The sequence below is a fragment of the Trachymyrmex septentrionalis genome, unplaced genomic scaffold, assembly GCF_001594115.1.
Source record: "Trachymyrmex septentrionalis isolate Tsep2-gDNA-1 unplaced genomic scaffold, Tsep1.0 scaffold136, whole genome shotgun sequence".
Lineage (NCBI taxonomy): Eukaryota > Metazoa > Arthropoda > Insecta > Hymenoptera > Formicidae > Trachymyrmex > Trachymyrmex septentrionalis.
In genome coordinates, this window is record NW_017304503.1 from 408,711 (window position 1) to 434,918 (window position 26,208).

Here is a 26,208-nt window from a genome sequence, read left to right on the forward strand (position 1 = left end):
ATAACAGATGCAAGTGTACTTGTTTTAATCTTCAACGCAGCATTACACTGTCCAAGTATGCATGCTCTATTTACAGAGCATGCTTCTAAACACTATCACTATTTGCGCGACACTATGCCGCATCTAGTTCCGCGATTACGACCAGCACTTACTAGTTCAGGAATCAAAATGGAAGATATGGATAATGAAGAGAACAGGGATAAACGTGGTCGAGAGTTCTTGGAGAAGATGGGAATTGGAATCGAGAATGCTAGACCAGGGGGAAGAGTTCATACGCAGCTTTTAGAAACTGCAGCTATTGATCTTGATCGTATGGCAGAAATGGATCATCACATGGAAGGTGCAGCACGTTTTACCGCCTTGTATATTCGATGCCTGCTGCTATTGAAGTCTGTCCTCAAAGAATGTTCTGTGTCTTCGACAACATCTATTTCGGCGAATCCAGTGCCGAACACTAACAACAATATTTTCGTTCTTCTTCAGCATACACAAAAGTATGTACCTTTAATGTGTATTAAAAAAATCGTGTTTTGAGATATAATACAATTTTGATTATAATAAAATAAATGAAATAAGAAGGAAGAATTATATAAGAAAAATAAATAAAATTATACTTATCATTTTTTAGATTACAACGTTTATTTAGTGGATTAGACGAAAATGATATTATATTGGCTAACGATATGTGGTTGAAAGCACTGGCTATAGAATTAGTTAGGGTAACCAAAAGTGCTACCGGCAGCGCATTACCACTGGCTCGTTATTTTCTATCTGAAGCAGATGCTTTACCTCAAGATACATCAAGGCTACCACCGTTCTCCAGGGCTCTAGTTCTACAAATACCCACTTTGGCGGACGTGAAACCGGGTTCCTTAACGCGGCTTTTGTTGCCATTGCTTTTAACGCCTGTAATACAGGGAGAAGAACGATTACCGAGACCGTCAGCGACGACGCGCTTCTGTCGAGCACACATCGAGGAACCGAGAGGCGATGCCGATGCTGCACTAAAATTCACGGGTGGTCTTTTGCTGGGAATTCCCTTAAACGCCAAGATATTGAATCTACGCGATCCTTCTACTCTGCGAATAAAGCTGAGACACCCGGATCAACAAGTGCAATTACTGTTACCGCGACAATCAGATCTGCGTATGCAACAGTCCAATCAGAAAGATTACAGATTGAGGACGACAGTTTTACTATCGCATCAAGTATGGATGGAGCCTTGTAATGTAGAAATCTCTCTAGCATTGCTGTTACCCTCATCCTCTATTTGCACACATCCACCTTTAGATGATCCATGCGTGATTGATTTGTGTAAACCTATCAAAGTATCAATTGCACCGAAAGCCATCAAAAGGGGCATATGATTACATTTTATTGTGTAATAATCATTTAATTTATATGTAACTTTATATAATAGATCAAGATTTAATACTTAATGCAGAGAATTAATTTGTTAATAAAATATGTAATTTAAACAAATTTGTGCCGATTTATATATCGAAAAATCATTGTGATATTACGAGATCATTGTGATAACGAGAGATCAAGATGTTTGTTGCAAAATAGATAAGATTTTAATCACCTAAATGTCACTAAATACTGAACAACAGAGAATAGGATTTGAAATAACTTGGTTCTAAATAACTTGAAACAGTGGTCAAATGAAAAATTTAATTTTGTTTTTCAGTCTTGTTATATGATGCGCATAAACTAAAAGAATAAAAAATATGATAAAATTATACAAATAATGTAATAGAGATGGATATTCACTAAAGAAATCGTAACTTTCATTTAGCATTCATTCGTGTTTAACATGAGAGCTGATGCGCTGCATTATGATTTTCACTCAAATTCAATTTATAATATCGATCAGTTAATTTCTTGATTTAATTAAAAATACTTTATTGTAAAACCTAGATCCGCTCTCATTTATTACAAGGTATAAGACATGATAGAATGATTTTTTTTTTTTTCATAAAAAGTATATCTTTCTGAATGTAAAACTATATACACGATTGTAATTTGATAATTCTTCATTCAATAGAAATTTTCTATTCTGCTATGACAGTTTGGAAAGTAATCTGCCGCAACACCATATTTTATTCATCTCCAACTGGAGAACGAACTGCCGCTAAAATAAAATAATTATTTATTATTTGCAAAATTATCTCTGTATCTTTTTATTATTTTGATTTGATCAATTGAAAATTTATTGGTGCAAAAGTTACTACATACGCAGTGAATGCTGGTTTCTCTGAGTCTGGATTCTTCTGAGCTAAGCTACCGAAACTGAGACCACCTGATTGATTGGCTAAAGATTCGAAGGTACTGCTGCCTGTTACTTCTCCAAATACTTTTGGCATATTTTCCATTGTAGAGCCAGCTTGCATAGCAGATGGACTTCCAAATCCTATTTATAATATTTCTTTCTTATTATAAACAATAGCACTTCTATTACCTATTATACTTATGTTTGTATAATCAATAGATACAGGATAATGTAATTATGCATTTGAGCTGAAGTTGAAAGAGCTATAAAATACATAGAAAAGATCTTTCATATTTTGTTCTTCAAAAGTAAGTACATAAACTATATATATTCGCATTTTGAGAATGTTATAATAATATCATTATTTATTTACCTATGCTAGGAGATTCAAACGTAGGGGGTGAGCCAAAACCGCTACCTCCAAAAACGGGTTTCGATCCACCAAAGATGGGTGATGATCCGAACACTGGCTTGGCGCCAAAAGCAGGAGCTTGACCAAAAGCGGGTTGGCTGCTGAGTATAGGTTGCTGTATTGGAGACGTATTAGGCACAGTAGACCTGAAGACATTTGTGCTTGCAGGAGAACCACTAACTGCCGCCGGCGATGTGTTACTCGTCACACCACCGAATGGAGAAGCAGGTGGATTTGTCGCTCCACCAAATATAATACCGGATTTCGAGGCACTGGTGTCAAATATAGATCCTGGTGAGGTTGTACCGAATCCTGTTGTGTTACCTCCAAAGATATTTCCACTTGGGGAAGTCGTCCCGAAGATAGAATTCATGCTATTACCTCCAAATATAGAGGTGTTCGAGGAGGTAGCTGGCGTATTGGAGAATACAGAGCTCGAGGTATTGCCAAACGGCGTTGATGCAGGACTGATTATCGGATTTCCAAAGATATTCGCTGTCGACGCGGGCGTCTGTACACCTGGGAACTGCGCGTTCGATACCGGAGACACTATCGGGTTCTTACCGAACGCTGGCGTGATCGAAGTTGCTGTTGTTGTCACAGGCATACCGAAAGAGATTGTGCCTGCGGAAGTGGCATTGGTTGAGCTGATCCCAAAACTTGCGGCTGGCATACTAGTGGTGGTGGTCTCACCAAACGTTGGTTTACTGAGGGAAGTCTGGAAAGGAGACACGGTGCTACTCGCAGGCATCGCTGAAGAGCTGGTAGTAATACCCGTTGATGTGTTTGCGAATCCGCTAAATACCGACGTGGTAGTCGGCGCCAAGGTTGATGTCCCGAAAGTAGATGTAATCGATGGGAAAGAAACTGCGCCGAAAGTAGTCGTAGCGGGCAGTGTGATCGTCTCTGATACTGTCGCTGTATTTTTTATGATGGTCTGGCCGCTAAACATTGGTGCTGCGGCTAAAGAAATTGGAACCTGGGCAGCTACAGTACCAAAAGTGGGTGTTTTCACTTCAGGCGTAGTGACTTTCTCGATGACGACCGAACTGGTGGATGGCATCTCCGTCAACGTTCTACGAACGGCGTTCGCGTCTACGACGCTAATGGTAACTCCGCCAAGAGTCATAACGGATGTAACAATGGCAGTCGTCGCGGAAGTCTGTGCTGTAATAACAGGTGCAGCTGCAGCGAAACTATTGGAAGTCGTAATCACATTTACCTTCCCGTCCGCGCTGTTGCTTGAGTGATCAACCTGATGAAGAGTCGACGTGCTAGGTGATCCCAAGGATAAAGCCGACAGTTCTATCGGTGTTTGCATTGGTATTGTTTGAACTGGTATCGTGGGTTCTATAGTAGGAGTGTGGGATATGGATTTTGAATAAGCGAAGGACATCATGTCGAGCGCAGTACTAGAGGACGAACTTTTTGCAACAGGCGGAGCCATGTTAGGTGTAGCGAAACTGAACGTGACAGCAGCGTCTGTTTTTACAGCTGGCACCGCAGAGAGCGATGAAAGATTACGTGGGATTCCCATACGAGTGGTTTCCGTTAATGGATATTCTGTTGATAACACGTCTTTTAACAATCCGGTCGAGAATAAAGCAGATTCCGGAGCTTTAGGGATGCTTTCACTACTCGCCAATTCCTTATTGTTCCTGGCAGTTGCATCTATGAGAGATTTTGAAAAGAAACTATCTTGAGATTTCGGCGCCGACGTTCCAAACGTGATAGATGTTGGAAAGTTAACATTCAGATCCTGTTTTGGTTTAGATTGGGACACTGCGAGAGCTGCTGGCATGGCGGGCTTTTTGTCCACTTGCTTGGTAGAAATAACCGCACCGGAAAAAGAAACGGTCGTTGGAAGTAGCTTCTGTTGTAACTTGTTTTGCGCAAGGACGCCATTCGTGTCGGATGAACCGATTCTCGCAACAATACTGTTCAACGAAGCGAGGGGACTTTGCAATTTCGACTGCTTCTCGATCGGCTGTTTGACAGTGATATTCTGTTTAACAATCGGTGGCTCGGGTTTGGTCTTAATCTCATTGATCACAGGACTGAGAGACGCCAGGGAAGACAACGTAGCCTTCAAACGATCCTGAATTGGTGATGGATTGACTGGCTTAATAATTCTTGGAGATGATTCATTGAGTAGTGCCCTTAACTTGAGTTGCTTTTCATGTGTAAAACTCAGAGTTTTCGAAGCAATGGTTTTGCAACGGACGTCTATAACATCGGTCTTTCCTCGAATAATCGAAGCTGGCGATTTTGGCGAACTCACATGCAGACTCGCCATTGAGCGATTAAGATTGGACACACCACTAGCTGCCAATGAGCGATTGAGAGACTTCCATCGCCGCGAAATTTGCTCAATCTTCTCTTTTTCTTTTGCGATAATCTTATTGTGCATTAGAAGATTCTGATACACGTATTCCAAGTTGGGAATGTTCATTTTCGACTTTACATGTGCCTTGTGGTCCGACCATTCTAGATCTAAGATTTTACTAACTTGATTCAGTTGCGTTTGCGTGTAATAGTACCATCGTTGCAGATCTGCTATTTTGCTGTTTTCGCTGCAATTTCTAGTGGTGATATCAACACTGGCTGCGTTCTTCGATTTAGTTTCTTCAACCCATGCAAATGACTGAAGCAACAAAGCCTTTAAATACGCTATATCGCTGGACAAACTGTTTGTCGTGTCTTTTAAATCTCTCAAAAACTGTTCTATGACGACGGACATCTCTCCAAGCTGTTTCTTTTCTAAGTCTGTACCACATTCCCACACTTGTGGTTCCAGCCTATTTCGCAGTTCTTTCTCAAATAATGCCTGCTCCTGCATATAAGCTTGCATTCGTATGTTATCGTCTATACAAGCTTTCTGTTCCGCTATTTGTGGCGAGGTTGCTTCTTTATCTACAACCGACTTGGTTTCTGTCTTTATAAGTTCCGACACTGGTTGTTCCTTAGGCATAATTGATTTTATAATCATTTGTGGCACAGCTTTTTCTTCTTGCGGTTTCGGCTGTTCCGTTGGTTGCTCCACAGGTGGTTGAAAGAATCCCGCCGCCTTCAGAGAGTCGCCAAATATATTTGTTATTGGAGCAGGCTTTGAGCGTTCCGGCGCAATCTCCGGTTTCGAACGAGGCGTGCTGGTAATCGCAGTATTCATAGCAAATGATATTTCTATAGATGAAGTATTAGATTGTAACGGTGCTGGAGGCGCGATAATTTCCATAGGAGGGACATTAATGGTAGGGCAATTGGATGCCAGATTAACCATGTGGAAGCTGCATAATTTCCCGGACGTTCCAAGAATATGTAAAACGGGAACTGGATATGGCAATGTCGAATCCGTGCCCCATGATAACTTGGTAGTTGGAGACTTGTCCACGGCCAAACCCAAGGGATAAATTTCCGTAGTTCTCATCAACGGCAATTGAGCTCTACCACTATCGACTAATTGCCATTGATTCCAATTCGCGCCACCATCTGTAGTGCCTAGTACAGCTATTTCACTGCTGGTGCTACTACCAGCTATGATAAGTCCCCATTCTGGTACATGTTCAAAATAATAGCGTGGAACGCTGTTCTCTCCTTCAGCTTCGGGAAAACCGTATGTAATATCTTCATAACATGTAAAAATAGCATTTGTTTCTCCTTTCGGTGCGTCAACAATGAGAACATTTATATGCCGCTCATTGTTCAGATATGCGGCACAAAATTGATAATTGCTGAGCCATAGGATGTTAATCACTTCTCCCATGGATGGTGAAGGACCTGTGATAGTTCTAGCAACCTTCAAAGTATCTGGCTTCAGTTGTACAATGTCTCCATTCTTGCAGCCCACTGCTATTTGTTTGCCTTTCGGACTCCATGCTGCGCATAAAGCCTGTGGCTCATTCGACATTTTAGAAAGTACAGATATTTTTGGTACGCGATTTTCTTCTTCTATCTTCAGTTGGAAGCTACCAATAGTACAGTCACTAGTAACACTGCAAAACATCGCAGGTACGGTAGGATTCCATCGTATGTCTGTTATGTAGCTATCTAACTTGTTCGATGGTGTTATTTCAAGCAGCAGGTTGAGACTCTAAAAATTAATACATTAATTAATAATAAATATATAACTTCTGGTTTTCTATAGTATTGGTTAAAACTTCGAGATGTGTTTTTAAGACTTCTGCAAAAATATGCTACGTGCATACATTTCTAGCTAATGAATGGGCATCATATATCAATACTGTAGACTTCAATGCTATGCCTATAGCAATATAATTATAATCACAATTAATTGCAATCTTTGATATAACGCCTGGTAATTGAAGTTCTATCTTCCATTCTGCACTGTTCTCCTCCGCTGGCTTTAAGACAGTAACTTTATCATCATGTCCTATGTAAAGAAGTCCTCGTTTCTTGTCAGCCACAAGAAGATTGCAAGCAGCAGGAGTATATGCAGGAGTCTTCAAGTCAAATACTTGAAACGTATTTGACTGTTTAAATAAAAATTCCTGAAAGTAGGAGCAATAATAAATATCAAATCAAATGTCAGGAAATATGATTTAATTCTTTTATATCAGAAGAAATAATGCTTTTTCTTTGGCAAAATTGTATCTGATCAGTAGTTTTTAAACAAGAATAATTTAAAGTCAATAAATAAATGTTCAAAATTATACATAAATTAAGAATAGCTAGTATAAATGTACTGAATATTTATACTATTTTACTACTTCTTCCAAAGATTTTATAATATGCAAATTAAATATTTTTTAAATATATGTTAAATACAATTTATTTGATATGATAAAGTTAAAAAAACTATTGTTTAAATACAATTTGGCAACACGATTTCATATATAAATATAAATTAGAAAATTTAAAGAATACAGTTCTTGTGTTGAGAACAAATGTTGCACAATAAAAGTTACTCAATTATTTGTTCCATATTTAAGAGCTACTTTATGCAAAAACAAAAATATTATAGAATTTAACGCAAAAAATTGTTCAGTTTGTTTTATGCTTAAAAACTTCTTTTAGATATAAAAGAAAGATGTCAAACAAATTGATGTACAAATATATATATATATAATTTAATTGATCTACAGTATCAAATACTTAAAGGTCAACGTTACATGCAAGACCATATCTATCGAATCTTCATAGAATTATCGAGACGAGTGGTGTTCCGTGAGCAATCGAGTAAGAAGACTTAAAATAAATTTTTTAAGTGATTGTGCAGCTTCCAAAGACGATTTTTAATACAACTTGTTCGCCGGTTGTACCGACGATCTATTTAAATCACGCATGTACTTCTTACTACTACAAAACAACCAGGCTATACCTGCACGTATATCGGATCCAGCGATGCCTTCATTCTTACGGTATTTTGCAATTATTTTTCATAAACAGTTTACAATGATTATTGAGAAAGATCACGTTTCACCTCGTCAATTGCTCGTCGATCGTATCTGAACGCACCTTAACCGAATTTCAACAGACGTATTAAAATCAGCACTGACACCATCGACTTACAACTTGTATGACGTTCATTCGAATGTAGAGTCCGAGTCTTGGACAGTGTTGCCAACTCTGAATTCTAAAACTCCGTTAAGCTGGATATCAATCATGAAACTTCATTCCTAGGAAGAAAAGTGAAAAGTTAAAATTTTAACCATTCAAGTTAATGGAAAAATTGTTCACCTTTCACTTTTTATCCTAGGAAAAAAGTTTCATGATTGATACTCTGGTTCTACATTAGTCGCATCGCAGTATCGCAAGTGTTGCGGTCCAATAAACATCAAGCTTAGTTCGACTCTGATTGGACCGCAACGCTTGCGACCGCTTGTGACGCTGCGATACGATTAAAGCCGGTTCTACATTAGTTGCAAGCTAATTGCAAGTTTGTTGCGACAGCCGATATGAAGCGTTGATTTCAAAATGTAAGCTTCATAGTGGCTATCGCAACAAACTTGCGATCAGCTTACAATAATGTGGAATCCGCCTTTATTTGTCTTGATTGCATTATTATAATCTGATTTCACGATTTATCTACGATTCTGGCCGGAATTGCCGTCATTTTTGCAGCGAGTGCCATTAATTTTGAAGAGAGAGAGAGAGAGAGAGAGAGAGAGAGAGAGAGAGAGAGCTATTCCTCTGAAGAATGGAATGATTGAAATTAACCAATTTTATAACATCGATGTTGCAATTTCAGTGTAAAACGTGCTGTGTAAACGTAATAAATGATGTATCATGCGCATCATGCGTGAAATACAATAGAACGCATCTTTAATTAAATGTGATTGGTTGGTTCTATAAGTAACAACCAATGATATTCATTTGCTTGATTAAATAAACTAGCCGCTTTGTCTACTTGAACGTGCCCATTATGACAAATATCTTAACCTCTCTCAAACTTTAATCTTTAACAAGTAATAACTTGTTTCGCGAGGCATGTCGTTGCATTTTTTTGCAGAATCTTTCGTTTTGAGTGAAAACGCATCGAATGAGAACATTTTTATTAAGATTGGAAGAGTATTGAGAAAAGTATTTTTAATAATTACCAAAGTAGAAAGATAAGAAGGGATAATAAGCCATTATTTCGATACAAGAAACTACATTACATGACACTACACTATGTCGGATAAAAAAACTGTATTTGTTACAGTTGGCACAACAAAATTTGATGATTTGATAACTACAGTATTGAGTCGTGCAGTTCTGGAGGTAGTGTAGATAGTATTTACACTAGGTCTGTTCGCATTGCTTGCACTTTGTGCATTCAGAATCTTTGCTTTCTGTCTCTTGAACGTCCGAATACATATTTATCTCGTTTTAAATGCAAAATTTTTTGAGAATTTTAAGCGCGAATAAACCTATTTTATCATTATTTACATTAATCTTTTTTGTATACTGTAGCATTTGTTCTTTAATTGCATTTGTATGTATATTTATAAAAAAAAAGAGAGAGCTTACAATTAATATTGCTATTCTAGGCCCTATCAGCACGTAATTACAGGCATCTAATCTTACAAATTGGCAATAGCAAGTTAGAACCGGATTGTACTGCACGTTATGGCTTCCATAAAATAGAAATTTTTAGATTAAGCCCATCCATTGGAGAATATCTGCAACTGGCAGACCTTGTGATAAGCCATGCAGGTGCAGGAAGTGTGCTGGAAGCTTTAGAAAGATACAAACACTTAATTGTGGTGACCAATGATCTCCTCATGGACAATCATCAGATTGAACTGGCTGAACAGCTGTATAAAGATGAACATTTATATTATTGTACTTGTAAAAATTTATTGCACGTCATACAAACAATGGACTTTGCAAAGTTAAAGCCGTTCACCAATGACAATAATGCAGATATTGCTAATTTTATTGATAAAGTAATGGGATTTAGATGAGTGTTGAGGCTGTTTTGCCTTTCACTGAATATAGGAAGAGACTGCTTTATGTTAAAAAAAAAAAAGAGTCAAATAGCTGTGGGAACAAGCAGCAATATTTATATATATATATTTGAATTCTTAACATGTTTTACAATAAGGATACATATTTCATAAAGTTTAAATTCATTACTGTAATATATTATATGCTTGATTTAATTTACAATAATAATACATTATACATCCATTCCTCAGAACTATGTTTACATATTATAGAAAAAATAATTCTGCAATTAGTTAAATTGCGACAGATCATTGGCAGTTTTAACGTTCCCTTAGATAATTTATAAATTATTATTGGACAATTTTGTTTACTGTTAACATAACAATTAATTCTGTAAAAATATCATAAAAGTTGTTCATTGTTAAAATAAGTCCAGTTCTTTAAAAAATATCATTATTTTTAATGTAATCTTCAGCATTGATCAATGTTCTATTCATTGAGAATAATTGATGCAATATTAGCAAGTGAAATAATTTTTATACTCTAATACACTACTATGTTCTGTGAGTTATTGCTGTATGGCATACTTTCAATTTATTTTTCACGAAGATATTTTATACGGATATGAAGAAAACTACACAGAATTATAGTAGTGTGTGATTTAATTAATTAAGCCAAGCCGTGTCATTTCCTTTAAAAGTTCGTTACCCATTTGTGCAGGACTTCTTGTTACTATTACACCAGCCTGATAATAGAACCCATGTATATATTACTTAATTCCAAAAATTATTTAAAGTATATTATTAACGATATATGAACATAAATGGTATATGAATAGAAATTTTGACTCACTTTTTCGAGTGCATCAATTTTATCTTGTGCGCCACCCTTTCCTCCTGAGATTATAGCACCAGCGTGTCCCATTCTTCGTCCAGGTGGTGCTGTAAGACCAGCGATAAACGATACCACTGGCTTAGCTTTTCCACCCTACAATATAATTTAGTGAATAAAATACGACATATTAATCCTATGATAAGATTTCTAGGACAAAGGTAAGATAGGATTAGATTAGGTTGGATTGTATATGGGATACCAATAATTTTGAATAGGGACCAACAGTATTGTTTGCGATGAGATACTCTGCTGCAAATTCTTCTGCACTACCACCGATCTCTCCTATCATTATAATACCATCGCAATCTGGGTCGGTAAGAAATACATCCAAACAATCGATGAAATCAGTACCATTGAACGGATCACCACCAATACCAACACATAATGTTTGCCCAAGTCCCGCCTTCAAAGAAAATATTAACATATTTGACATTTTATAAACATATAATCTTTTAAGTTACAATTTTTTAAATGTGCTTACAAGTGTAGTTTGATTCACAGCCTCGTAAGTTAGGGTTCCAGATCTCGAAACAATACCAATTTTTCCTTTTTGATGTATATGACCAGGCATAATACCAATTTTACACTACAACATTACATAAGAAAGAAAAAAAGAATTATATTTCATTATCAATAAATTTGTAATTATTAATTTGTCTAAAATTATTTCTATACTTGTTCAGGTGCTATTATTCCAGGACAATTTGGGCCAATTAAACGTGACTTATTTTGTTCAAGTAATCGTCTTTTTACTTTGACCATATCATGTTGAGGAATACCTTCCGTAATACAAACAATTAATGGCATTTCTGCATCAATTGCTTCGATAATGGCTGACGCTGCAGCAGGAGGAGGAACATAAATAGCTGTTGCAATAGCCCCAGTTGCTTCTTTTGCCTATAAAGTATCACAGATAATTTAAATATCATGCAAATAAATAAAAAATGTTGTAAAAGAGTAATATTACCTCCTTAACAGATTTAAATACTGGTTTACCAAGATGTTCTATTCCAGCCTTCTTAGGATTAACTCCACCTACTATCTTTGTACCATAATCAAGTGCTTGTTGACAATGGAAAGTCCCTTGCTTTCCAGTAAAACCTTGACATATCACTTTGGTATTTGCATCAATTTTTAAATTCTTCCTAGTTTCTGTATAATTAAACCTCACCTGAGAACGTAATAAACTTCCACAGTTCTTGACTGAAACATTATAAGAACATTATAATAAATATATATTGATAAATCCAATATAATAAAATGAAAATACGTGAAAGGAAAGGATAACTTTATTAGGATATATTTATTAACTAAAAGTGTCATAAGTATAGCATCATATAGACTTTAATATTAATATACAATTTTAAAGTAAAAAAATCATGTACAAAAATATATATTTAACAATAAATAAAATAAAATTTAACTATAAATTAAAAATAAAAAGATATGTTGTCTTTTAGCATCTTGGCAGTAAAAATTTCTAGTCAAAGTTCACTTGCTCATAGATTATCAATAAATGTAATTAGACATTTATATTGACATAAAATAACAAACAGAAGATACCTATGTAATATATGCAATTTTCTATGAGAAAAATAAAGAAAGGATTAAAGCATATGAAAGAAAAGGATTGCTAACTCGTAACTATGTATGAGTTATCATCACAGAGGAAGGATCACGAGAGCATTACTGTGAGAACAAATCATCCAATTGCTTTGCATATGAGCTCATAGGTCATTCTTAATTAATAAAACACGCATTTCCCGATAAGGCGCGATTCAGCCGTAATTATGTCTTCCCTTATATAATAAAATGTTATCATAAATGCGAGCTGTCAGAATTATTTTTAGTTCATAGGCTGCGTATGGCGTAACCAGCGGGAGAAAAAATCTCGAGAGTATTGCCGTTAAAATGTGCAAAAGTCAAAGAGAACATCGAAAACGATGTAACGCGAAGATATTACGGAACGTACGAGGATACATTGCGAAGACCCACCAGCGAATTTTGAAAATGACCTGGCAGCCACAGCCATCTCTTAATTTGTCCTTTTCGCTGAGGAGGCAATGCTCAAAATTGAATTAACACCGAAGCACCATTGAAAGAGTACTAGACACTACAATCTCACAAGAAGGTCAAGTCCAGGAAGACACAGACAGGAGATACCGCACGAAGTTTGCCCGGTTGCGCCACGAACTTGCGAGAACATTGAATCGAAAATCGTACCTCTTCGCTACGTTTTATTGGTTATAAACATGTTGCACTTGTTCTACTGACAAATTTTATATTTGTCCATTAATTGTCCATTACTCGAATATATAATATGGATATATAATGAATATATAACATATATATGTAAAATTAAACATTTCATTAATTTTTATATTATAATATTTTTAAAATAAATGTTTAAACACGATATGGGAACGACTAAAGGTGTCTACCAAGGGTTCCACACCAACTGCAATTGGTGGAACGCTTGTGATTGGTTCCGCTCTCGTTCCGCGTTACGGCTTCAGCATATCAGCGCGATATTCGTCGCATGCGACATGCGATATCCAATGACAGTATACTTTTAAAATGAGAACATCGATAAAGCTATACACTCATTGGATATCGCGCGCAACGAACATCTGAAGCATTTAAAATACAAGCTTCAGATTGACTGTCACAATAAACTTGCAATCAACTTGCGTCTGAAGGCCATTCTATATTAGTCGTATTAAAGACATCATAAGTCACAAGCTCGTTACTTCAGCCAATCCAATGCTTCAATTTTAAAGTCGCATGACGCTTCCAACGCTATGACTAATATAGAATGGCTTTAAAGTTGGTTCTACATTAGTGGCATCGCAGCGTTGCAAGCGTTTCGATCCAATCAGAGTTGAACTAGCTCGACGTTGATTGGACCGCAACGTTTACGACGCTGCGATGCGATTAATGTAGAACCAGCTTTACGTAGATCGGAACATGATATAAAAAGACAAGGCATTCCCGAGGATATGTAGTAGAAGAGTGAATTTGAGACCAAAATTTGATTGGCAATGCCAATATGCCAGCGCTATTATACACAGGAAAGTGCATATAGACCAAAATTTGATTGGTTGTTTCCAGTATTGCTATCGTGCAATTTATTAGGTGCAATGGTGGTATATCTTAGGTCTGTTTTCTGTGGCTAAACTAGTGTACACTTTTGATGTAAGATAGATATATGTTTTGTAGCGGGTTGCTACATATAATAAACGTAGGTAATGGAGGAAACTCAGATTCACAAATAACAAAACATTGGTTTATTATCATATACAATATCTTATCGCGACAATGTAACTCCTGTGTCTCGTGTATCTGCACAGTTAAAGAACGAACAAAGAGAACGTATCTAGATGGGAAATTCAGATCGTGTTCGTGAGAGCGCGCCATCTGGTCGCGGAGTGATGAGTTTAAACGAGTATAAGGCATGGTTGAAGTATAACTGAAGGAATGTGAGAATGCATATGTGTGTGTATATGGAAATGTGAATGTGTCTCCACAGTTTGATGTTTGTTGAAAGCGAGAAAGAGAGTAGCTAGTGCAGTCTAGTGCAGGAACAAAAAACAGACCACTTGTATTCTTACATCATGGATCGGGATTTATAAAGATGCCGGAAAGGTAGCGTGCTGTACGATCAGCAGGACTTCTGGAATGTTCTGATGAAAGCAAGCGTAGTTGACAAGAGGCACAATTGATGGTACCGCCGTTGCTAGATGTACATCGCTTAAAAGACTGTGTGCGCCAGTCTATATAAATTCTTTTCGATCTCATTATCATTATTACTGACATAAGAATTTAATTATATCCACGTTTTTACATGGATCGCAATTCAATCAAATTCGCAGTGCCCCGGTCACGAAGGTAATATCGGCGCGTATACAAAGCATGATACAGGCGACGGCGATATCACGAAAATTAAATCTGATAAAAATGACGTGGTGAGAAGATACGCTTATCACTTGACGGGAGCGTCGAAGGAATTACAAGGTAAATGCACTTTTAGCGCACTCCGAATTATTCCATTGCGCTATCGATCCGAGATTTTATCGCGTGAATGTACAGCAAGATCCCGGAAGTAGACCGATAATTTTCCTCGTTCCCAACCGTACCCGAGCCAGGCTTTTCTTGCCTGTAATTCGATACGGTTCCCGGAAAAATCGTGCGTAACGTACACACATTGTCGAAGAACGGAAAAAACAACGTCGGGATTGCGCTTCAACGTGGATTCTCATTGTTCTAGATTCGCACATATCCGAAAAAAAATTTTTTTTATTATCTTTAATTTTGCGTATACTATCCTATCTTGGTGCAGAGCCGATTATTTCGATTCCGCGAATATTCCGGTTTTAATGTTATGCAACTAAATGTACTCGGGTCTGGCTAATCTTGCGCATAATGCGTTGTATTGTTGTGGTTGTGGCATAAAATAGAAGTAGGATGGAGGAGAGCACAAGCTCGGAAAATGTCTGGCACAAGGGCAAACCTGAAGAGCAAAGCGAGCTGTTTCAAGGAGAGTCCACAGCCACATCTGTAGAAGCTAACTCTACATCGTTGGCTGATATATTTGATACGGCATTCACATCGACAGTTGATCCCTCTCCACAACCTCGGTTTCCTTCAGGTATACAGAAGAAACTTGACAGTTTCTTCATCAATCTGTACATACATTATTTTTCATGTATAGATTTTGTATTAAGACATAATACAATATGAATGGAACATATCTCACTTACAGGTAATGAAATGGAGTATGAGCATTTATTTGCAGAAAGCGATATTGAAGAGTCAGACGTAACAGCTATAGGTCCTTATACAAATTCAACTCATCCTACTGCTTCCGAAAATAATTTTGTTTATGGAAATTATTTACCACAACAAGATGCAACTGGTGATTCGCAGGAATATTGGCAATCTGATCTCTTGAATTGCAACATGTGCCAAAATAGACAAGAAAGAAATTCTAAAAAAGATCCTCCGACTCGACAATTGAATAATTCATGTGAGGAGAGAGTGTGTGATAATTATAGAAGAAAAAGAATTTTGCACGATCGTGATTTGACAGTTAAGCATAAAACTAAAAAGAGCGATGAGCAAAAATTATTGAGTGGTCAACAGCCAGATAGTTTGAGTATAGCAGGACCATCTAGATTGTCGGATCATACTATTTCAAACAAGTATTTATTTATCTTTATTAATATTTATATACCTGTTGTTTATTAAGTAATATATTGTAAATAAATTATTACTTTGCAGTATAACGAGATCAACAGAAAATGCAGATGTTTTACAAAATTTAGGAAGTAATAATGCCAATGAGTCTAATAGTTTGTATGATTCAGTTATATCAAATGTGATAACTCCAGAAGAAATACGTTTATCTCGTACGTTTTTTATAGCATTTATAATCTATTAAGTATATATTTACAGTATATTTTATACATATATATATATACACATAAATCAAATGATTATTAATTTGTCAATCTTGTAACTAATAGAAAGTGATGATGCACCATCGGCACCAGATTTGCAGTTAGATTGGTCCTCCAGTAGTGATAGTGATGATGAGGATGGCTCAGTTGAAGTACTTGGAACTGTCAACCATAATACCAAGGTATATGAATATTTTTAAATATAAAAATAATACATTAAGAATATTAATGTACTAGTAATATATATGAGATTAGTTAGATAGACTATACTTAATCTTTTTGGTATGAAAAATGATCATAGGGAAAGAGAGACTTTTGTATGTTTGTAAAAAAATCTATAGATATAGCTTTTATTTATAAAGATTACTTTAGTCAAAACAGAATATTACTGCTATGGTCTCTATCAATTATATATAATAATATATCAAAGATACTGACTGCTATTAAAAAAATTTTGTATTATAATTTTCTATATTGAAAAAATTAATAGTACATAAACAATATTGAAATAGGATCACAACAACGAAATATATAAAAGTGAGAAAAAATAAAATATTGCTGGAAAATTGTTAATGTAGATATTATGAAACCTTTATTTAAAAGAATATATTTTCTATAATATAGAACTCATTAGAAAATACAAGTGAAGATAATCGTACAGTCACCGTAGTTGACTTAACTGTAGAATCTGATGAAGAACATACATCATCGACACCAACAAATCCTGTAGTTAATCCATGGTCAACCGATTTTAGTCATAGGTAAGCACTACACATTCTTTAATACAATTGTCTTTATCACAATTATTTTTTCATTTTTATGACATTATTACATTGTATTGTAAAATTTTGTTTAGAAATAGTACCCACTGTATGCATGGATCACCAGATTATTGGAATCATCTGCATAACATAGGCACGTATCACAATCACAGATTGCCTGTTCATACAAGTTATTCGTCTATGGGAGGTATGTCTTTCTATATTTAGAAATTTATTTATCAATTAAAAAATGGCATAATTAGAATATAAAGTTATTATAATATATTATAAAATTATAGGGAAATAGAAATATATAAACTTTATTATTATTATTATTATTACTATTATAAACAGATGCAGCTACAGAAGTAGTACAAGTAAGACCACGAATGCATCCTATGCAACAAAGATTATGGATGAATCAACAACGTATGCAAGAAGTACATAGACGAAGACTTTACCACAGATCTTCGTCACATCATACGTTAGTATATTAATATATTTACATGATATTTTATTATAAACAAAAATGCACTTTAATTTACTAAATTGAACTTTATTATTACATAGTGCGGGACCATGTAACGCTCATGTGCATTCATCAACTCAACATACTTGTGGAGAGGGAGGAAATAATAGTCCCCCGAATACTCGGTGCAGTAATGGGACGGATAACGCAACGTACACAGAAAATTATCTCTCACCTCCTATTTTACCGCCACCGCAGCAACCGACTGTTTACAGTCATCCTGAAGCTCGAGGGCCATCTAGTTTCTATAGGGGACCATGTCCTGTGCTGCCTATAATCGTAATCTAACAATTCATGCAATATATATCAATATAATATTTTATATTATTTTCTTATTACATTATTATATAATTTTCTTATTATTGTATGTATCCACAGGTAAATCCATTGAATAATCAACCAGTTGACTCAATGTCTTCGCTAATGTTACCTTCGATACATCAACCAATACATCAACATGTACATCATCATATGTATCATTATGATCCACATCAACGGCCGTCGCAACGCATGCATCACGTTCACATTAGTTTCCATCCCCATATGGTTTGTTTTCTCTTTATATTGTTAAATACATTATACACTGACTTTTCAAACATTGTTTCATATAATTTTAACATATAGCAAGGATCTGGAGCACATCAGATAGGTTTGCCGTTTGCACCGGGTATGTCAGAATTTGTATTGCAAGGAGCACGTCATATGTCACGACTGGACAATTATATGCGCATTGTTGATTTGCGACGTATGGCTCATATAAGTTGTGGAGCTACACAAGAGTCCATTGAAAGCCATACATTCCCTCACAAATATAAACGGGTAAGGATTAAAATTTAAATAAAATCTTTTGATATCGTTATATATATATGAATTATCTAAGCAATTTTATTACAATATGTATTATATTAATTATGTGTGTGTATCTATTTATAGGTAAAAAAAGTAGAAAATGGCGAAGATGCTATTGAGAAATGTACAATATGTTTATCTGAATTTGAAGATTGCGAACGTGTCAGGTAAGAATTTTAGTTCCAACTTTATTGAATTTTTTGTATTTTTCTAGATAAGACATTGTAAATTATAATTTATTTTTTTTATTCAGGAGGCTTCCATGTATGCATTTATTTCATATTGACTGCGTTGATCGATGGTTATGCACCAATAAACGTTGTCCTATATGTCGAGTGGATATTGAAACATTTCTCCATAAAGAATTTACTACTTCGGAACAATAGTTTAAGGTTTCCCATATCTGCCTCTTTTTGAAATGTAATCAGGTAACATATGTATATGATATCAAATATTTCAAGATGGTCGATCCAGGAAAAATATACTGGATTACTACTACTATTACGAAATAATAGTGTAAAAATGATATGGATAATCAAAATAACAAAGCATCAGCTGAGTTCCTCAAGAAGACGAAAAGAATTGTTCAATTTTAGCACTTCTAACTATGGTTTATTTTATGCGTTTTGATAATGATAAATACTAAATTGTTTTATCAAATACTAATGGTTTATTAATATTTTATTTTTGTGTCTTTGTTTATAAATTCATAAAACGAAATCTATATGGAAACATTCTACATTCTTTATATAATTTATGGAGATATATTACATATGTTAAAATATGTAATATTTTTAAAATATATACACAGAACAACTCAATTTAATTCTATATTGATATAACTTCTGGTATACAAGATAATATATACATATAAAAAATTATATATATTCAGTATATTTGAATTTATGAGAATGTATTGGAATTTCTATTGTAAATATTGCATTGACTGTATGTAAATTTTTGTAATGCTTGTATTAAAATTGTGATCTTAACAAAATTCTAGTATTTTACATGTTATACTAGCGATAATTTGAAGGGTAGTTTTGTTCTAATTTTGTCCTTTATATCGATACATACATGTATTAGACCCTATTTTAAATTCTGAATAATATTAGTATTATGATCTGTATATTGGAAAAATATTAATTTGCATTTGTTGCAGATTGCTATTGATTATGCTCCAAGTAAAAATATCGTGCATTTTTTAAATTACTTTATATTATTGTATCTATCAATACATTATGTTACTTCTCTTTTTGTATAGACATTATTCGAATTGAACGTAGCTTCAATTGAAATAATATTGAAAATGATATGACAGGCTTAAGTTCAATTATGAATTTATACTGAATTACTTCGATTACTATTACCGATGCTAAGCCAAAGACTTAGCCTAAGTTATAAGCGTAAATTGAAATATCTGATCTATAGAATGATTAAGCAATTTTAAATTAAAGATAATCGCCATTGCACCTATGAAAACTATGAAAAAAAAGTCACTGTATCGTCAGGCCTTACATATATTGTCACTCTTGTACATATGTTCTATTACATAATAGAATCAAAATAATATTACCGTTCTATAATTATAATGATCCGTGGTAAAGATTACTTTTACCACATTAGTACCTTTACGCATATACACACATAGTATTCAAGTTAATACTGTGACGTGAATAATTTTATTTTGTTAATATACGATAAAAAATATATAATATATAATATATAATAGGTACACGTAAAAATGAACATATATCATACTTACAGAATTAATCGTTGCTGGTTTGATATTAAAAGAAATGAATTACGAAGAGGGAAGTATTATGTATTATTATCAAAGATTTTTATAAAGTCCAAGTTTGGTAAAGATCTATATTTCTGCTATAGATTATAAATTTTATCGTCTGAACGTATAATAACGATCTTGTATAATTATTTCATTATGAACGATTGTTATCGCGGAAACATTTTTACACTGCCATATACCAATACTATCACGATTCAGTTATTATGGAACATGGGAGAGTGTCTCTTTAACGATCGTTTTATGTTATACAACAAATTTTAATGGTTGTTTAATCGAGTATATTAGTAAAAGTTTTAACTATTAAATTAATATTTCGAAGGTGATATGTAATGCGTCCTGTTTCAAGGATTGTGAGAACAGAAGAAAAGATATATTTGCCATATACAATCAAGTAGTTAGTTATAATTCGTCTCGACTTCTTATTTTACGAAATAAGAGTAAATGGATATATACATATATGTACCTCTATATTAATAATAATTACAATATGTATGTGTATATATATATATATATATATATATATATATATATTGGAAAATAATTTTATGTACTTTCGTATAAATAATAGGAATTTATACTGTATATATAATAAAATAGGAATGATAATGCAAGATATTAACTTACTGTTGCAACGCTAGAGTAAACGTTATACAAAATACATGACCCTTAAAAAATTATTGCTTTGTTTAATTAAAACCACTGAAAATTATTCGATTAGTGAATTAACTATTAAATAATACAAAAGAGACTCGTGATACTTAAATAACATATATATATAAAATGTTTTATCACAATTTGAGACTGAAAAGAGCGCGTTTCTATAGTAACGACGAATGGATGGAACGTGTACTCCAACACAATAGGTATAGTAAGCCGTAATTGGTAAAAAACACAATGATTTCAATTAATGTTTTCGTTTATAATGACACCGGATATCAATTTGTATTATTATTGTGTACATAAGATTATCGCGTATACAAATGCGAGATCAGATCGATCACTGCTCTTTTATAACCGGTAAATCACCGCGTACTCGGAATCGTACGTAGGTGATCACCAAAGATACGTGAAATCATTAAAACATGATTATGCGTCATATGGGTATTAATAATTCACGTGATACGTATGAACAGCATCTCGAGGTCGTTTCCGAAGCGTAAGGTCCCAGGAAAACAGTTTTGCACTGGCCGAACTAGCATTGAGAAAGTAATATCGTGGGAAAGACTTATTTTCCATGGTAATCTACTAGTGGCAAATATGATTTCCCTTGATGATTCATGTCGAACATCTGAAACAGGATTTGTTACAGATATTTAATTGTAAAATAAAATTAAAACACTTTGTGTTTGTAGCTTCTTTTCTCCGATAAAAAGAATACAGTCTTTCGTTACGCTTCTGTATGATGATTCGTATAAATATGTATGTAATTCACTTTCTGTTATATATAATAAATAAAATTATTTTACTTTATATAATATTATTTAAGTGCAAACATGGAACGGGAAATATTTTTCTTCTGGTTAATAAAAAGGATATATTCAAGAATATTTAAAATTCAATATCACTAATTGTGAGTATAAAATTCGTCCAGCCTTTATGAATCATATGGCTATATTCCGATATATGGTGTTTACTGCAATCTTACGCAAGTAGTTATGTATATAACGTAAAAAATAATCTACTAATTGTGTATGTAATTCTTAATCTACTAATTATGATACTACGTTACAATTAATGAATTATTATGACTTATTATATTAATTTCAATAATTAGCAATTTATATTGATGGTCATACATATACTTTGTTCAACGAGAGAATGACCTCAATTTGCGTATAGCAGGCAATGTAACTCTGTACAACACTATATGAAGTATGCTGTACTGTGCAAAACGGATGAGTTTTCGTCCGATCCGAGGTTGTTTTCTCGTTATAAGATGTTTAATGTGACAGATAGAAGAAAATAGATAGTAATAATTGAATTAAAAAAAATATATCTTACTTTGCGATATTTACTGAGAAATTAATAAAAATCAGCGAATGAACATGTATTCGCGCGATTCTGCAAATATTATATAAGCGCGTGGGAAAGAAAAAATAACGACGTCATATGATGATTACGATTGATTACAATTGTGATGAAAAAAAACATTGGGAATTTCAATGTTTCGTCGCAATTTGGGAAACTGAAAGGTGCGTGTTTCTGCAATGGTAATGCATAATAGATGGAATTACTCCGCAAACGCAATAGGTGTAATAAATCGTAATTGATAAAAACAATGATTTCAATTAATGTTTTGATTTATAATGACTCACCGGATACATGTAACTTATATATATAAGTTGCATGTATCCGGTGAGTCATTATAAACCAAAACATTAATTAAAATTATTATGTTTTATCAATACACACGCACGCACGCACGCACGCACACGCACACATTTGTTTATGTCATAAACATAAAGTTAAAAACTTAACTTTTACGGTAAGTAGCAGTACGTAAATTTATATAAATTATTATATTGAATTTATCAATTATGACATAATAGTTGACAGTTTTTAGCTTAGATATTTCATATTTTGTGCTCTCTTTTGCCGCTGATTATTGACAAATTCATAACTTTCTACAATATTTATATATGATATATATGATACTTAATAAGTTTTCTATTTGTGTAATTCAATTATAAAATACAATTGCATATTTTTATTAAACTTTATATTTTTGGTCTAAATATTTGTTATTTTATATATTCACAAAAGTATTAAAAAAAAGTATTTTCTAAATTTATAGTTACTAAAATATTTATAGAATGATGAAGGTAATTGATACTTTTATTTTTATCCAATCGTATAGCAATATATATCCATGATATATTTTCATCTTTTCCAAATAAATTTCTTAACTATTATGTTTATTAACAAATGCTTTTACATCGATTAATTTTCTTGTTTTGTGTATTAATTATACATTATCAGATGGGAGCTTATTATAATTAATAGTTATTTTCTTATTCTTATCGCCTATTGATTGAAGACTCATTACTTATTAATAAAGATTTTATTATTCTTACCATTCTGTTATTTATTAAGAATTCGATATGAAGTGAGTTCCCCATATTTATTATGTTCTTCTATACAAAAGATGTGATATCGATCACTTTTTTTACTATCAGTATAATCATCGAATACGCGGAATCACACCTTATGTAATAAGACTAATATAGTATACATTTTAGTTCTATAATTCTTTTTCAGTTTAATCATATTTTTTTTTACAAAAATCTGGTTTTTTTTTAATATTTAACCGAATTTATTTGAGATGTATTATAGTTAGTCTGATAATTACAATGGAAAATATGTTTAAGTAGTTATGTCATACTTCTTCAAAATAACACCTATAACGTGTAAGCAAAAAGAATTTTTACAGGATTTCCTGCTGCAATTCCTTCTGTGCTCTTAAATTAATAAAATATACTAAATTGAATTTACGAGTACCGACTTTATCAAGAAAAAAATAAAAAAGTTTATAATAACTTGTTTTATAATTATAATAAGATATTTTTTGTACTAAATCCCTCATATTTCTTTATTTATTTGAAATAAGTAATTTTTATTTACATAGTAAAAAAATTTGTGCATTTATGTTGGAAATGATCTACTCACATTTGTGTTGCATTTTTCAACATATTCGAGTGTTAATTTAACATAATAATGTGATTATGTTATTTAAAGATTTTTTTGTAAAATTGATATTTAATGTTACTTAGTATAAAAATGGCATAATTCATGAGTAAGTGAACAAGTAACATAAAAATAATGTGATTTAAAATGTAAATTCTAAAACAAATGAATAAAATACGTATTAATTTAACACATCATAAATGTTAATTTTTTTAAACAAATATGCTTCTACGGTTTATTTACAAAACTGTGTCAATATTACTTTCTTGGTGCGTATTTTTTAAATAATATTTGTGTAACCTTCGAACACATTCATTTTGTGTTAAATTAACCAAAAAATTTGACCATTTGGGACATGTGATTTATGTTATAAGTTCAACACATTTTTTCCAATTATGTGGTACCTACTTATATAAAGTACAAGTTATTCTTATTTCTTACAGAAGTATATACTCTTTTAATTTACCATTATACTTATAATGTTTAAAAGCTATCGTATTTTTCTTTTCTCTTCTCACATATTTAAACGATACAAATTACATTTTGATAAAAATTATATTAAAATCCGTACTTATGCGGATACAAATTGAAGATTATTATATTATTTTGATTATTTATATTAAAATACGATTTATCTGATTTCCTTGATTAATCGGCATGCTAATATTACATACAATATGTTCCGGTTTTTGGATAACTCACATGATTATATGATATTTGCGTGAGTAAATATGCAGAAGAATATATATATTTTATTTTAACACACGCATACAATTAAATCCCAGTATATAAGGACTGGTGAATGTGTGCTTCTCCGTCCATTATAAAGCGAATGCATCAGAGAGGAGCAATTCAGTAGTCCGTGAACGGTGTTCGTTGTCAGAACTTTCGTCGATTTATCAGTCGCCGATATCTTCCTGAGTCTTCTTTTTCATAATAAAAAGATTTCCGTTCGTGTATGAGTAATAACGCAATTATTTAGTGAGTAATAACAAAGTTGATCTGCTTCTGTCCTAAAGAAAAATCAAGATCCATACTTATTAATTCCAATGAAAACTTACAATATCACAGTTTTAGAATCTTTCATCAATTATTAACGATTAATGAATAAATAATAATTATTAATTTTTTTTATTGCCATAAGTGGAGGCTGTCTTTAATGTCTTTGTGTTTTTGCATCAGCAAGACATCTAATGATATTGAAATTACATCAGTTTCATAATCTCTTTCAATTTCAATGCTGACAGTGCTATTATAAATTATGATGTGTTATTATGTGTGAGAGTGTGTTAAAATATTTTTGTAGGAATCTCACGAAAGTTGCTGACGTAGGTATATAAAGGAAAGCTAAGTTAGACGAGATAGTTTCTAATCTATATATTTCTAATCTATATATGATAATACAATCTATTCAATAAGACTGACAAAATTTTTAAACTATTTATTGTAAAAAAAAAAAAATTACATATGTATATAATACTACTGCACAATTAGTACTACAATAATTTTATATTAATAAGTTGTCCGCTGTTGTTGATTATTATCGACATCTTTAAGATATATTTTCCACTAATTTTATAGCACAGTTTTTAATAAGAGCGTGATTGGGTAAAATTTTATTTAAAAATCGTTACGTCTCAAAACTTTTTTGATAGATGTAATGCTTCCTAAATGATTTTGAACGAACAGTAGATTATTCCCCTATGACGCATTATGCAGAGTCTTGGGCCCTGTTGCACCAACGTTACTTTAACTTTAAGTGAGGCTTATAATTCTATCTCTCCCTCTCTTTTGATTTAAAAAAAAAGAAAGTGAGAGTTTTAAGTCTCCCTTAAAATCAAAATAACATTGGTGCAATTAAACCTTAGGATGCTTTTCATTTTATGATATAAGTAGACACAAACATCATTTTATCTTTTTTGACATTTAGTGAAATATGAAGATAGAATAATTCTAAAGAGAATAATAAAAAGATATATTGAAAGTTATGTCAGTCACTTTTTTAATGACAGACAATATAATCGTTACACTTGAGTCAAATATATAAAGTCCTGCGGTTATTATATTTTTAATGCATCTTTCATGATAACAGATTCATCTTTATTGTATCATCCAAAAAAAATATTTCATATATAATTATATATAATTATAT

At 33.1% G+C, this 26,208-nt stretch overlaps 5 protein-coding genes across 7 annotated transcripts in view; 3 read left to right on the top strand and 2 right to left on the bottom strand.

Moving 5' to 3' along the window:
* The window catches only part of LOC108757270 (integrator complex subunit 4), a 3,706-nt gene extending 2,339 nt beyond the window's left edge, over positions 1 to 1,367 (top strand). For both annotated transcript variants that reach the window (XM_018501735.1, XM_018501736.1), the window contains 2 exons: positions 8 to 494; positions 629 to 1,367. In XM_018501735.1, coding sequence (XP_018357237.1) covers positions 8 to 494; positions 629 to 1,367 — 1,226 coding nt within the window. The remainder of the gene's footprint in view (positions 1 to 7; positions 495 to 628) is intronic.
* A 535-nt stretch (positions 1,368 to 1,902) lies between these two features.
* LOC108757289 (nuclear pore complex protein Nup214) lies at positions 1,903 to 8,230 on the bottom strand. Its single transcript, XM_018501762.1, has 5 exons — positions 8,023 to 8,230; positions 6,890 to 7,192; positions 2,646 to 6,774; positions 2,239 to 2,413; positions 1,903 to 2,134 (listed from the first exon to the last, which is right to left on the bottom strand). Exons 1-5 carry the CDS (start codon positions 8,053 to 8,055, stop codon positions 2,107 to 2,109), a joined length of 4,668 nt encoding a protein of 1,555 aa, XP_018357264.1. The 5' UTR covers positions 8,056 to 8,230; the 3' UTR covers positions 1,903 to 2,106.
* An 865-nt stretch (positions 8,231 to 9,095) lies between these two features.
* Positions 9,096 to 10,294, top strand: LOC108757277 (UDP-N-acetylglucosamine transferase subunit ALG13 homolog). Its single transcript, XM_018501745.1, has 2 exons — positions 9,096 to 9,404; positions 9,674 to 10,294. Exons 1-2 carry the CDS (start codon positions 9,315 to 9,317, stop codon positions 10,088 to 10,090), a joined length of 507 nt encoding a protein of 168 aa, XP_018357247.1. The 5' UTR covers positions 9,096 to 9,314; the 3' UTR covers positions 10,091 to 10,294.
* A 198-nt stretch (positions 10,295 to 10,492) lies between these two features.
* Positions 10,493 to 13,145, bottom strand: LOC108757272 (succinate--CoA ligase subunit alpha, mitochondrial). Of its 2 annotated transcripts, none has more exons than XM_018501738.1 (7): positions 12,963 to 13,145; positions 11,935 to 12,170; positions 11,643 to 11,864; positions 11,449 to 11,553; positions 11,167 to 11,370; positions 10,926 to 11,060; positions 10,493 to 10,818 (listed from the first exon to the last, which is right to left on the bottom strand). In XM_018501738.1, the coding sequence occupies exons 1-7, from the start codon at positions 12,997 to 12,999 to the stop codon at positions 10,735 to 10,737; spliced, it is 1,023 nt and encodes a 340-aa protein (XP_018357240.1). In that variant the 5' UTR covers positions 13,000 to 13,145; the 3' UTR covers positions 10,493 to 10,734. The 2 variants fall into 2 exon arrangements, with proteins under 2 accessions (XP_018357240.1, XP_018357241.1); XM_018501739.1 differs by having other exon boundaries at positions 11,191 to 11,370; positions 12,963 to 13,141.
* A 1,514-nt stretch (positions 13,146 to 14,659) lies between these two features.
* LOC108757271 lies at positions 14,660 to 19,204 on the top strand. Its single transcript, XM_018501737.1, has 13 exons — positions 14,660 to 14,981; positions 15,425 to 15,615; positions 15,730 to 16,168; positions 16,248 to 16,375; positions 16,493 to 16,608; positions 17,051 to 17,187; positions 17,283 to 17,395; positions 17,542 to 17,671; positions 17,758 to 17,995; positions 18,095 to 18,262; positions 18,341 to 18,535; positions 18,650 to 18,732; positions 18,819 to 19,204. Exons 2-13 carry the CDS (start codon positions 15,432 to 15,434, stop codon positions 18,949 to 18,951), a joined length of 2,064 nt encoding a protein of 687 aa, XP_018357239.1. The 5' UTR covers positions 14,660 to 14,981; positions 15,425 to 15,431; the 3' UTR covers positions 18,952 to 19,204.
* Positions 19,205 to 26,208: the final 7,004 nt, after the last annotated feature.

Bases quoted from the DNA above. Each gene is read 5' to 3' on its own strand.
- LOC108757289 (XM_018501762.1), bottom strand. From the start codon at position 8,055: ATGAAGGCATCGCTGGATCCGATATACGTGCAG. The intron at 6,775-6,889 runs GTATGCACGTAG...ATTAATTTTTAG, and splicing joins CCCATTCATTAGCTAGAAAT to AGTCTCAACCTGCTGCTTGA. The intron at 2,414-2,645 runs GTAAATAAATAA...TATTATAAATAG, and splicing joins GTTTGAATCTCCTAGCATAG to GATTTGGAAGTCCATCTGCT.
- LOC108757277 (XM_018501745.1), top strand. From the start codon at position 9,315: ATGTCGGATAAAAAAACTGTATTTGTTACAGTTGGCACAACAAAATTT. The intron at 9,405-9,673 runs GTAGTGTAGATA...TTGCTATTCTAG, and splicing joins TGAGTCGTGCAGTTCTGGAG to GCCCTATCAGCACGTAATTA.
- LOC108757272 (XM_018501738.1), bottom strand. From the start codon at position 12,999: ATGGCTGTGGCTGCCAGGTCATTTTCAAAATTCGCTG. The intron at 12,171-12,962 runs GTGGGTCTTCGC...ATAATGTTTCAG, and splicing joins GTCATTTTCAAAATTCGCTG to TCAAGAACTGTGGAAGTTTA. The intron at 11,371-11,448 runs GTAAGCACATTT...TTTTCTTTGAAG, and splicing joins CTGTGAATCAAACTACACTT to GCGGGACTTGGGCAAACATT.
- LOC108757271 (XM_018501737.1), top strand. From the start codon at position 15,432: ATGGAGGAGAGCACAAGCTCGGAAAATGTCTGGCACAAGGGCAAACCT. The intron at 15,616-15,729 runs GTATACAGAAGA...TCTCACTTACAG, and splicing joins ACAACCTCGGTTTCCTTCAG to GTAATGAAATGGAGTATGAG. The intron at 17,188-17,282 runs GTAAGCACTACA...AATTTTGTTTAG, and splicing joins TCAACCGATTTTAGTCATAG to AAATAGTACCCACTGTATGC.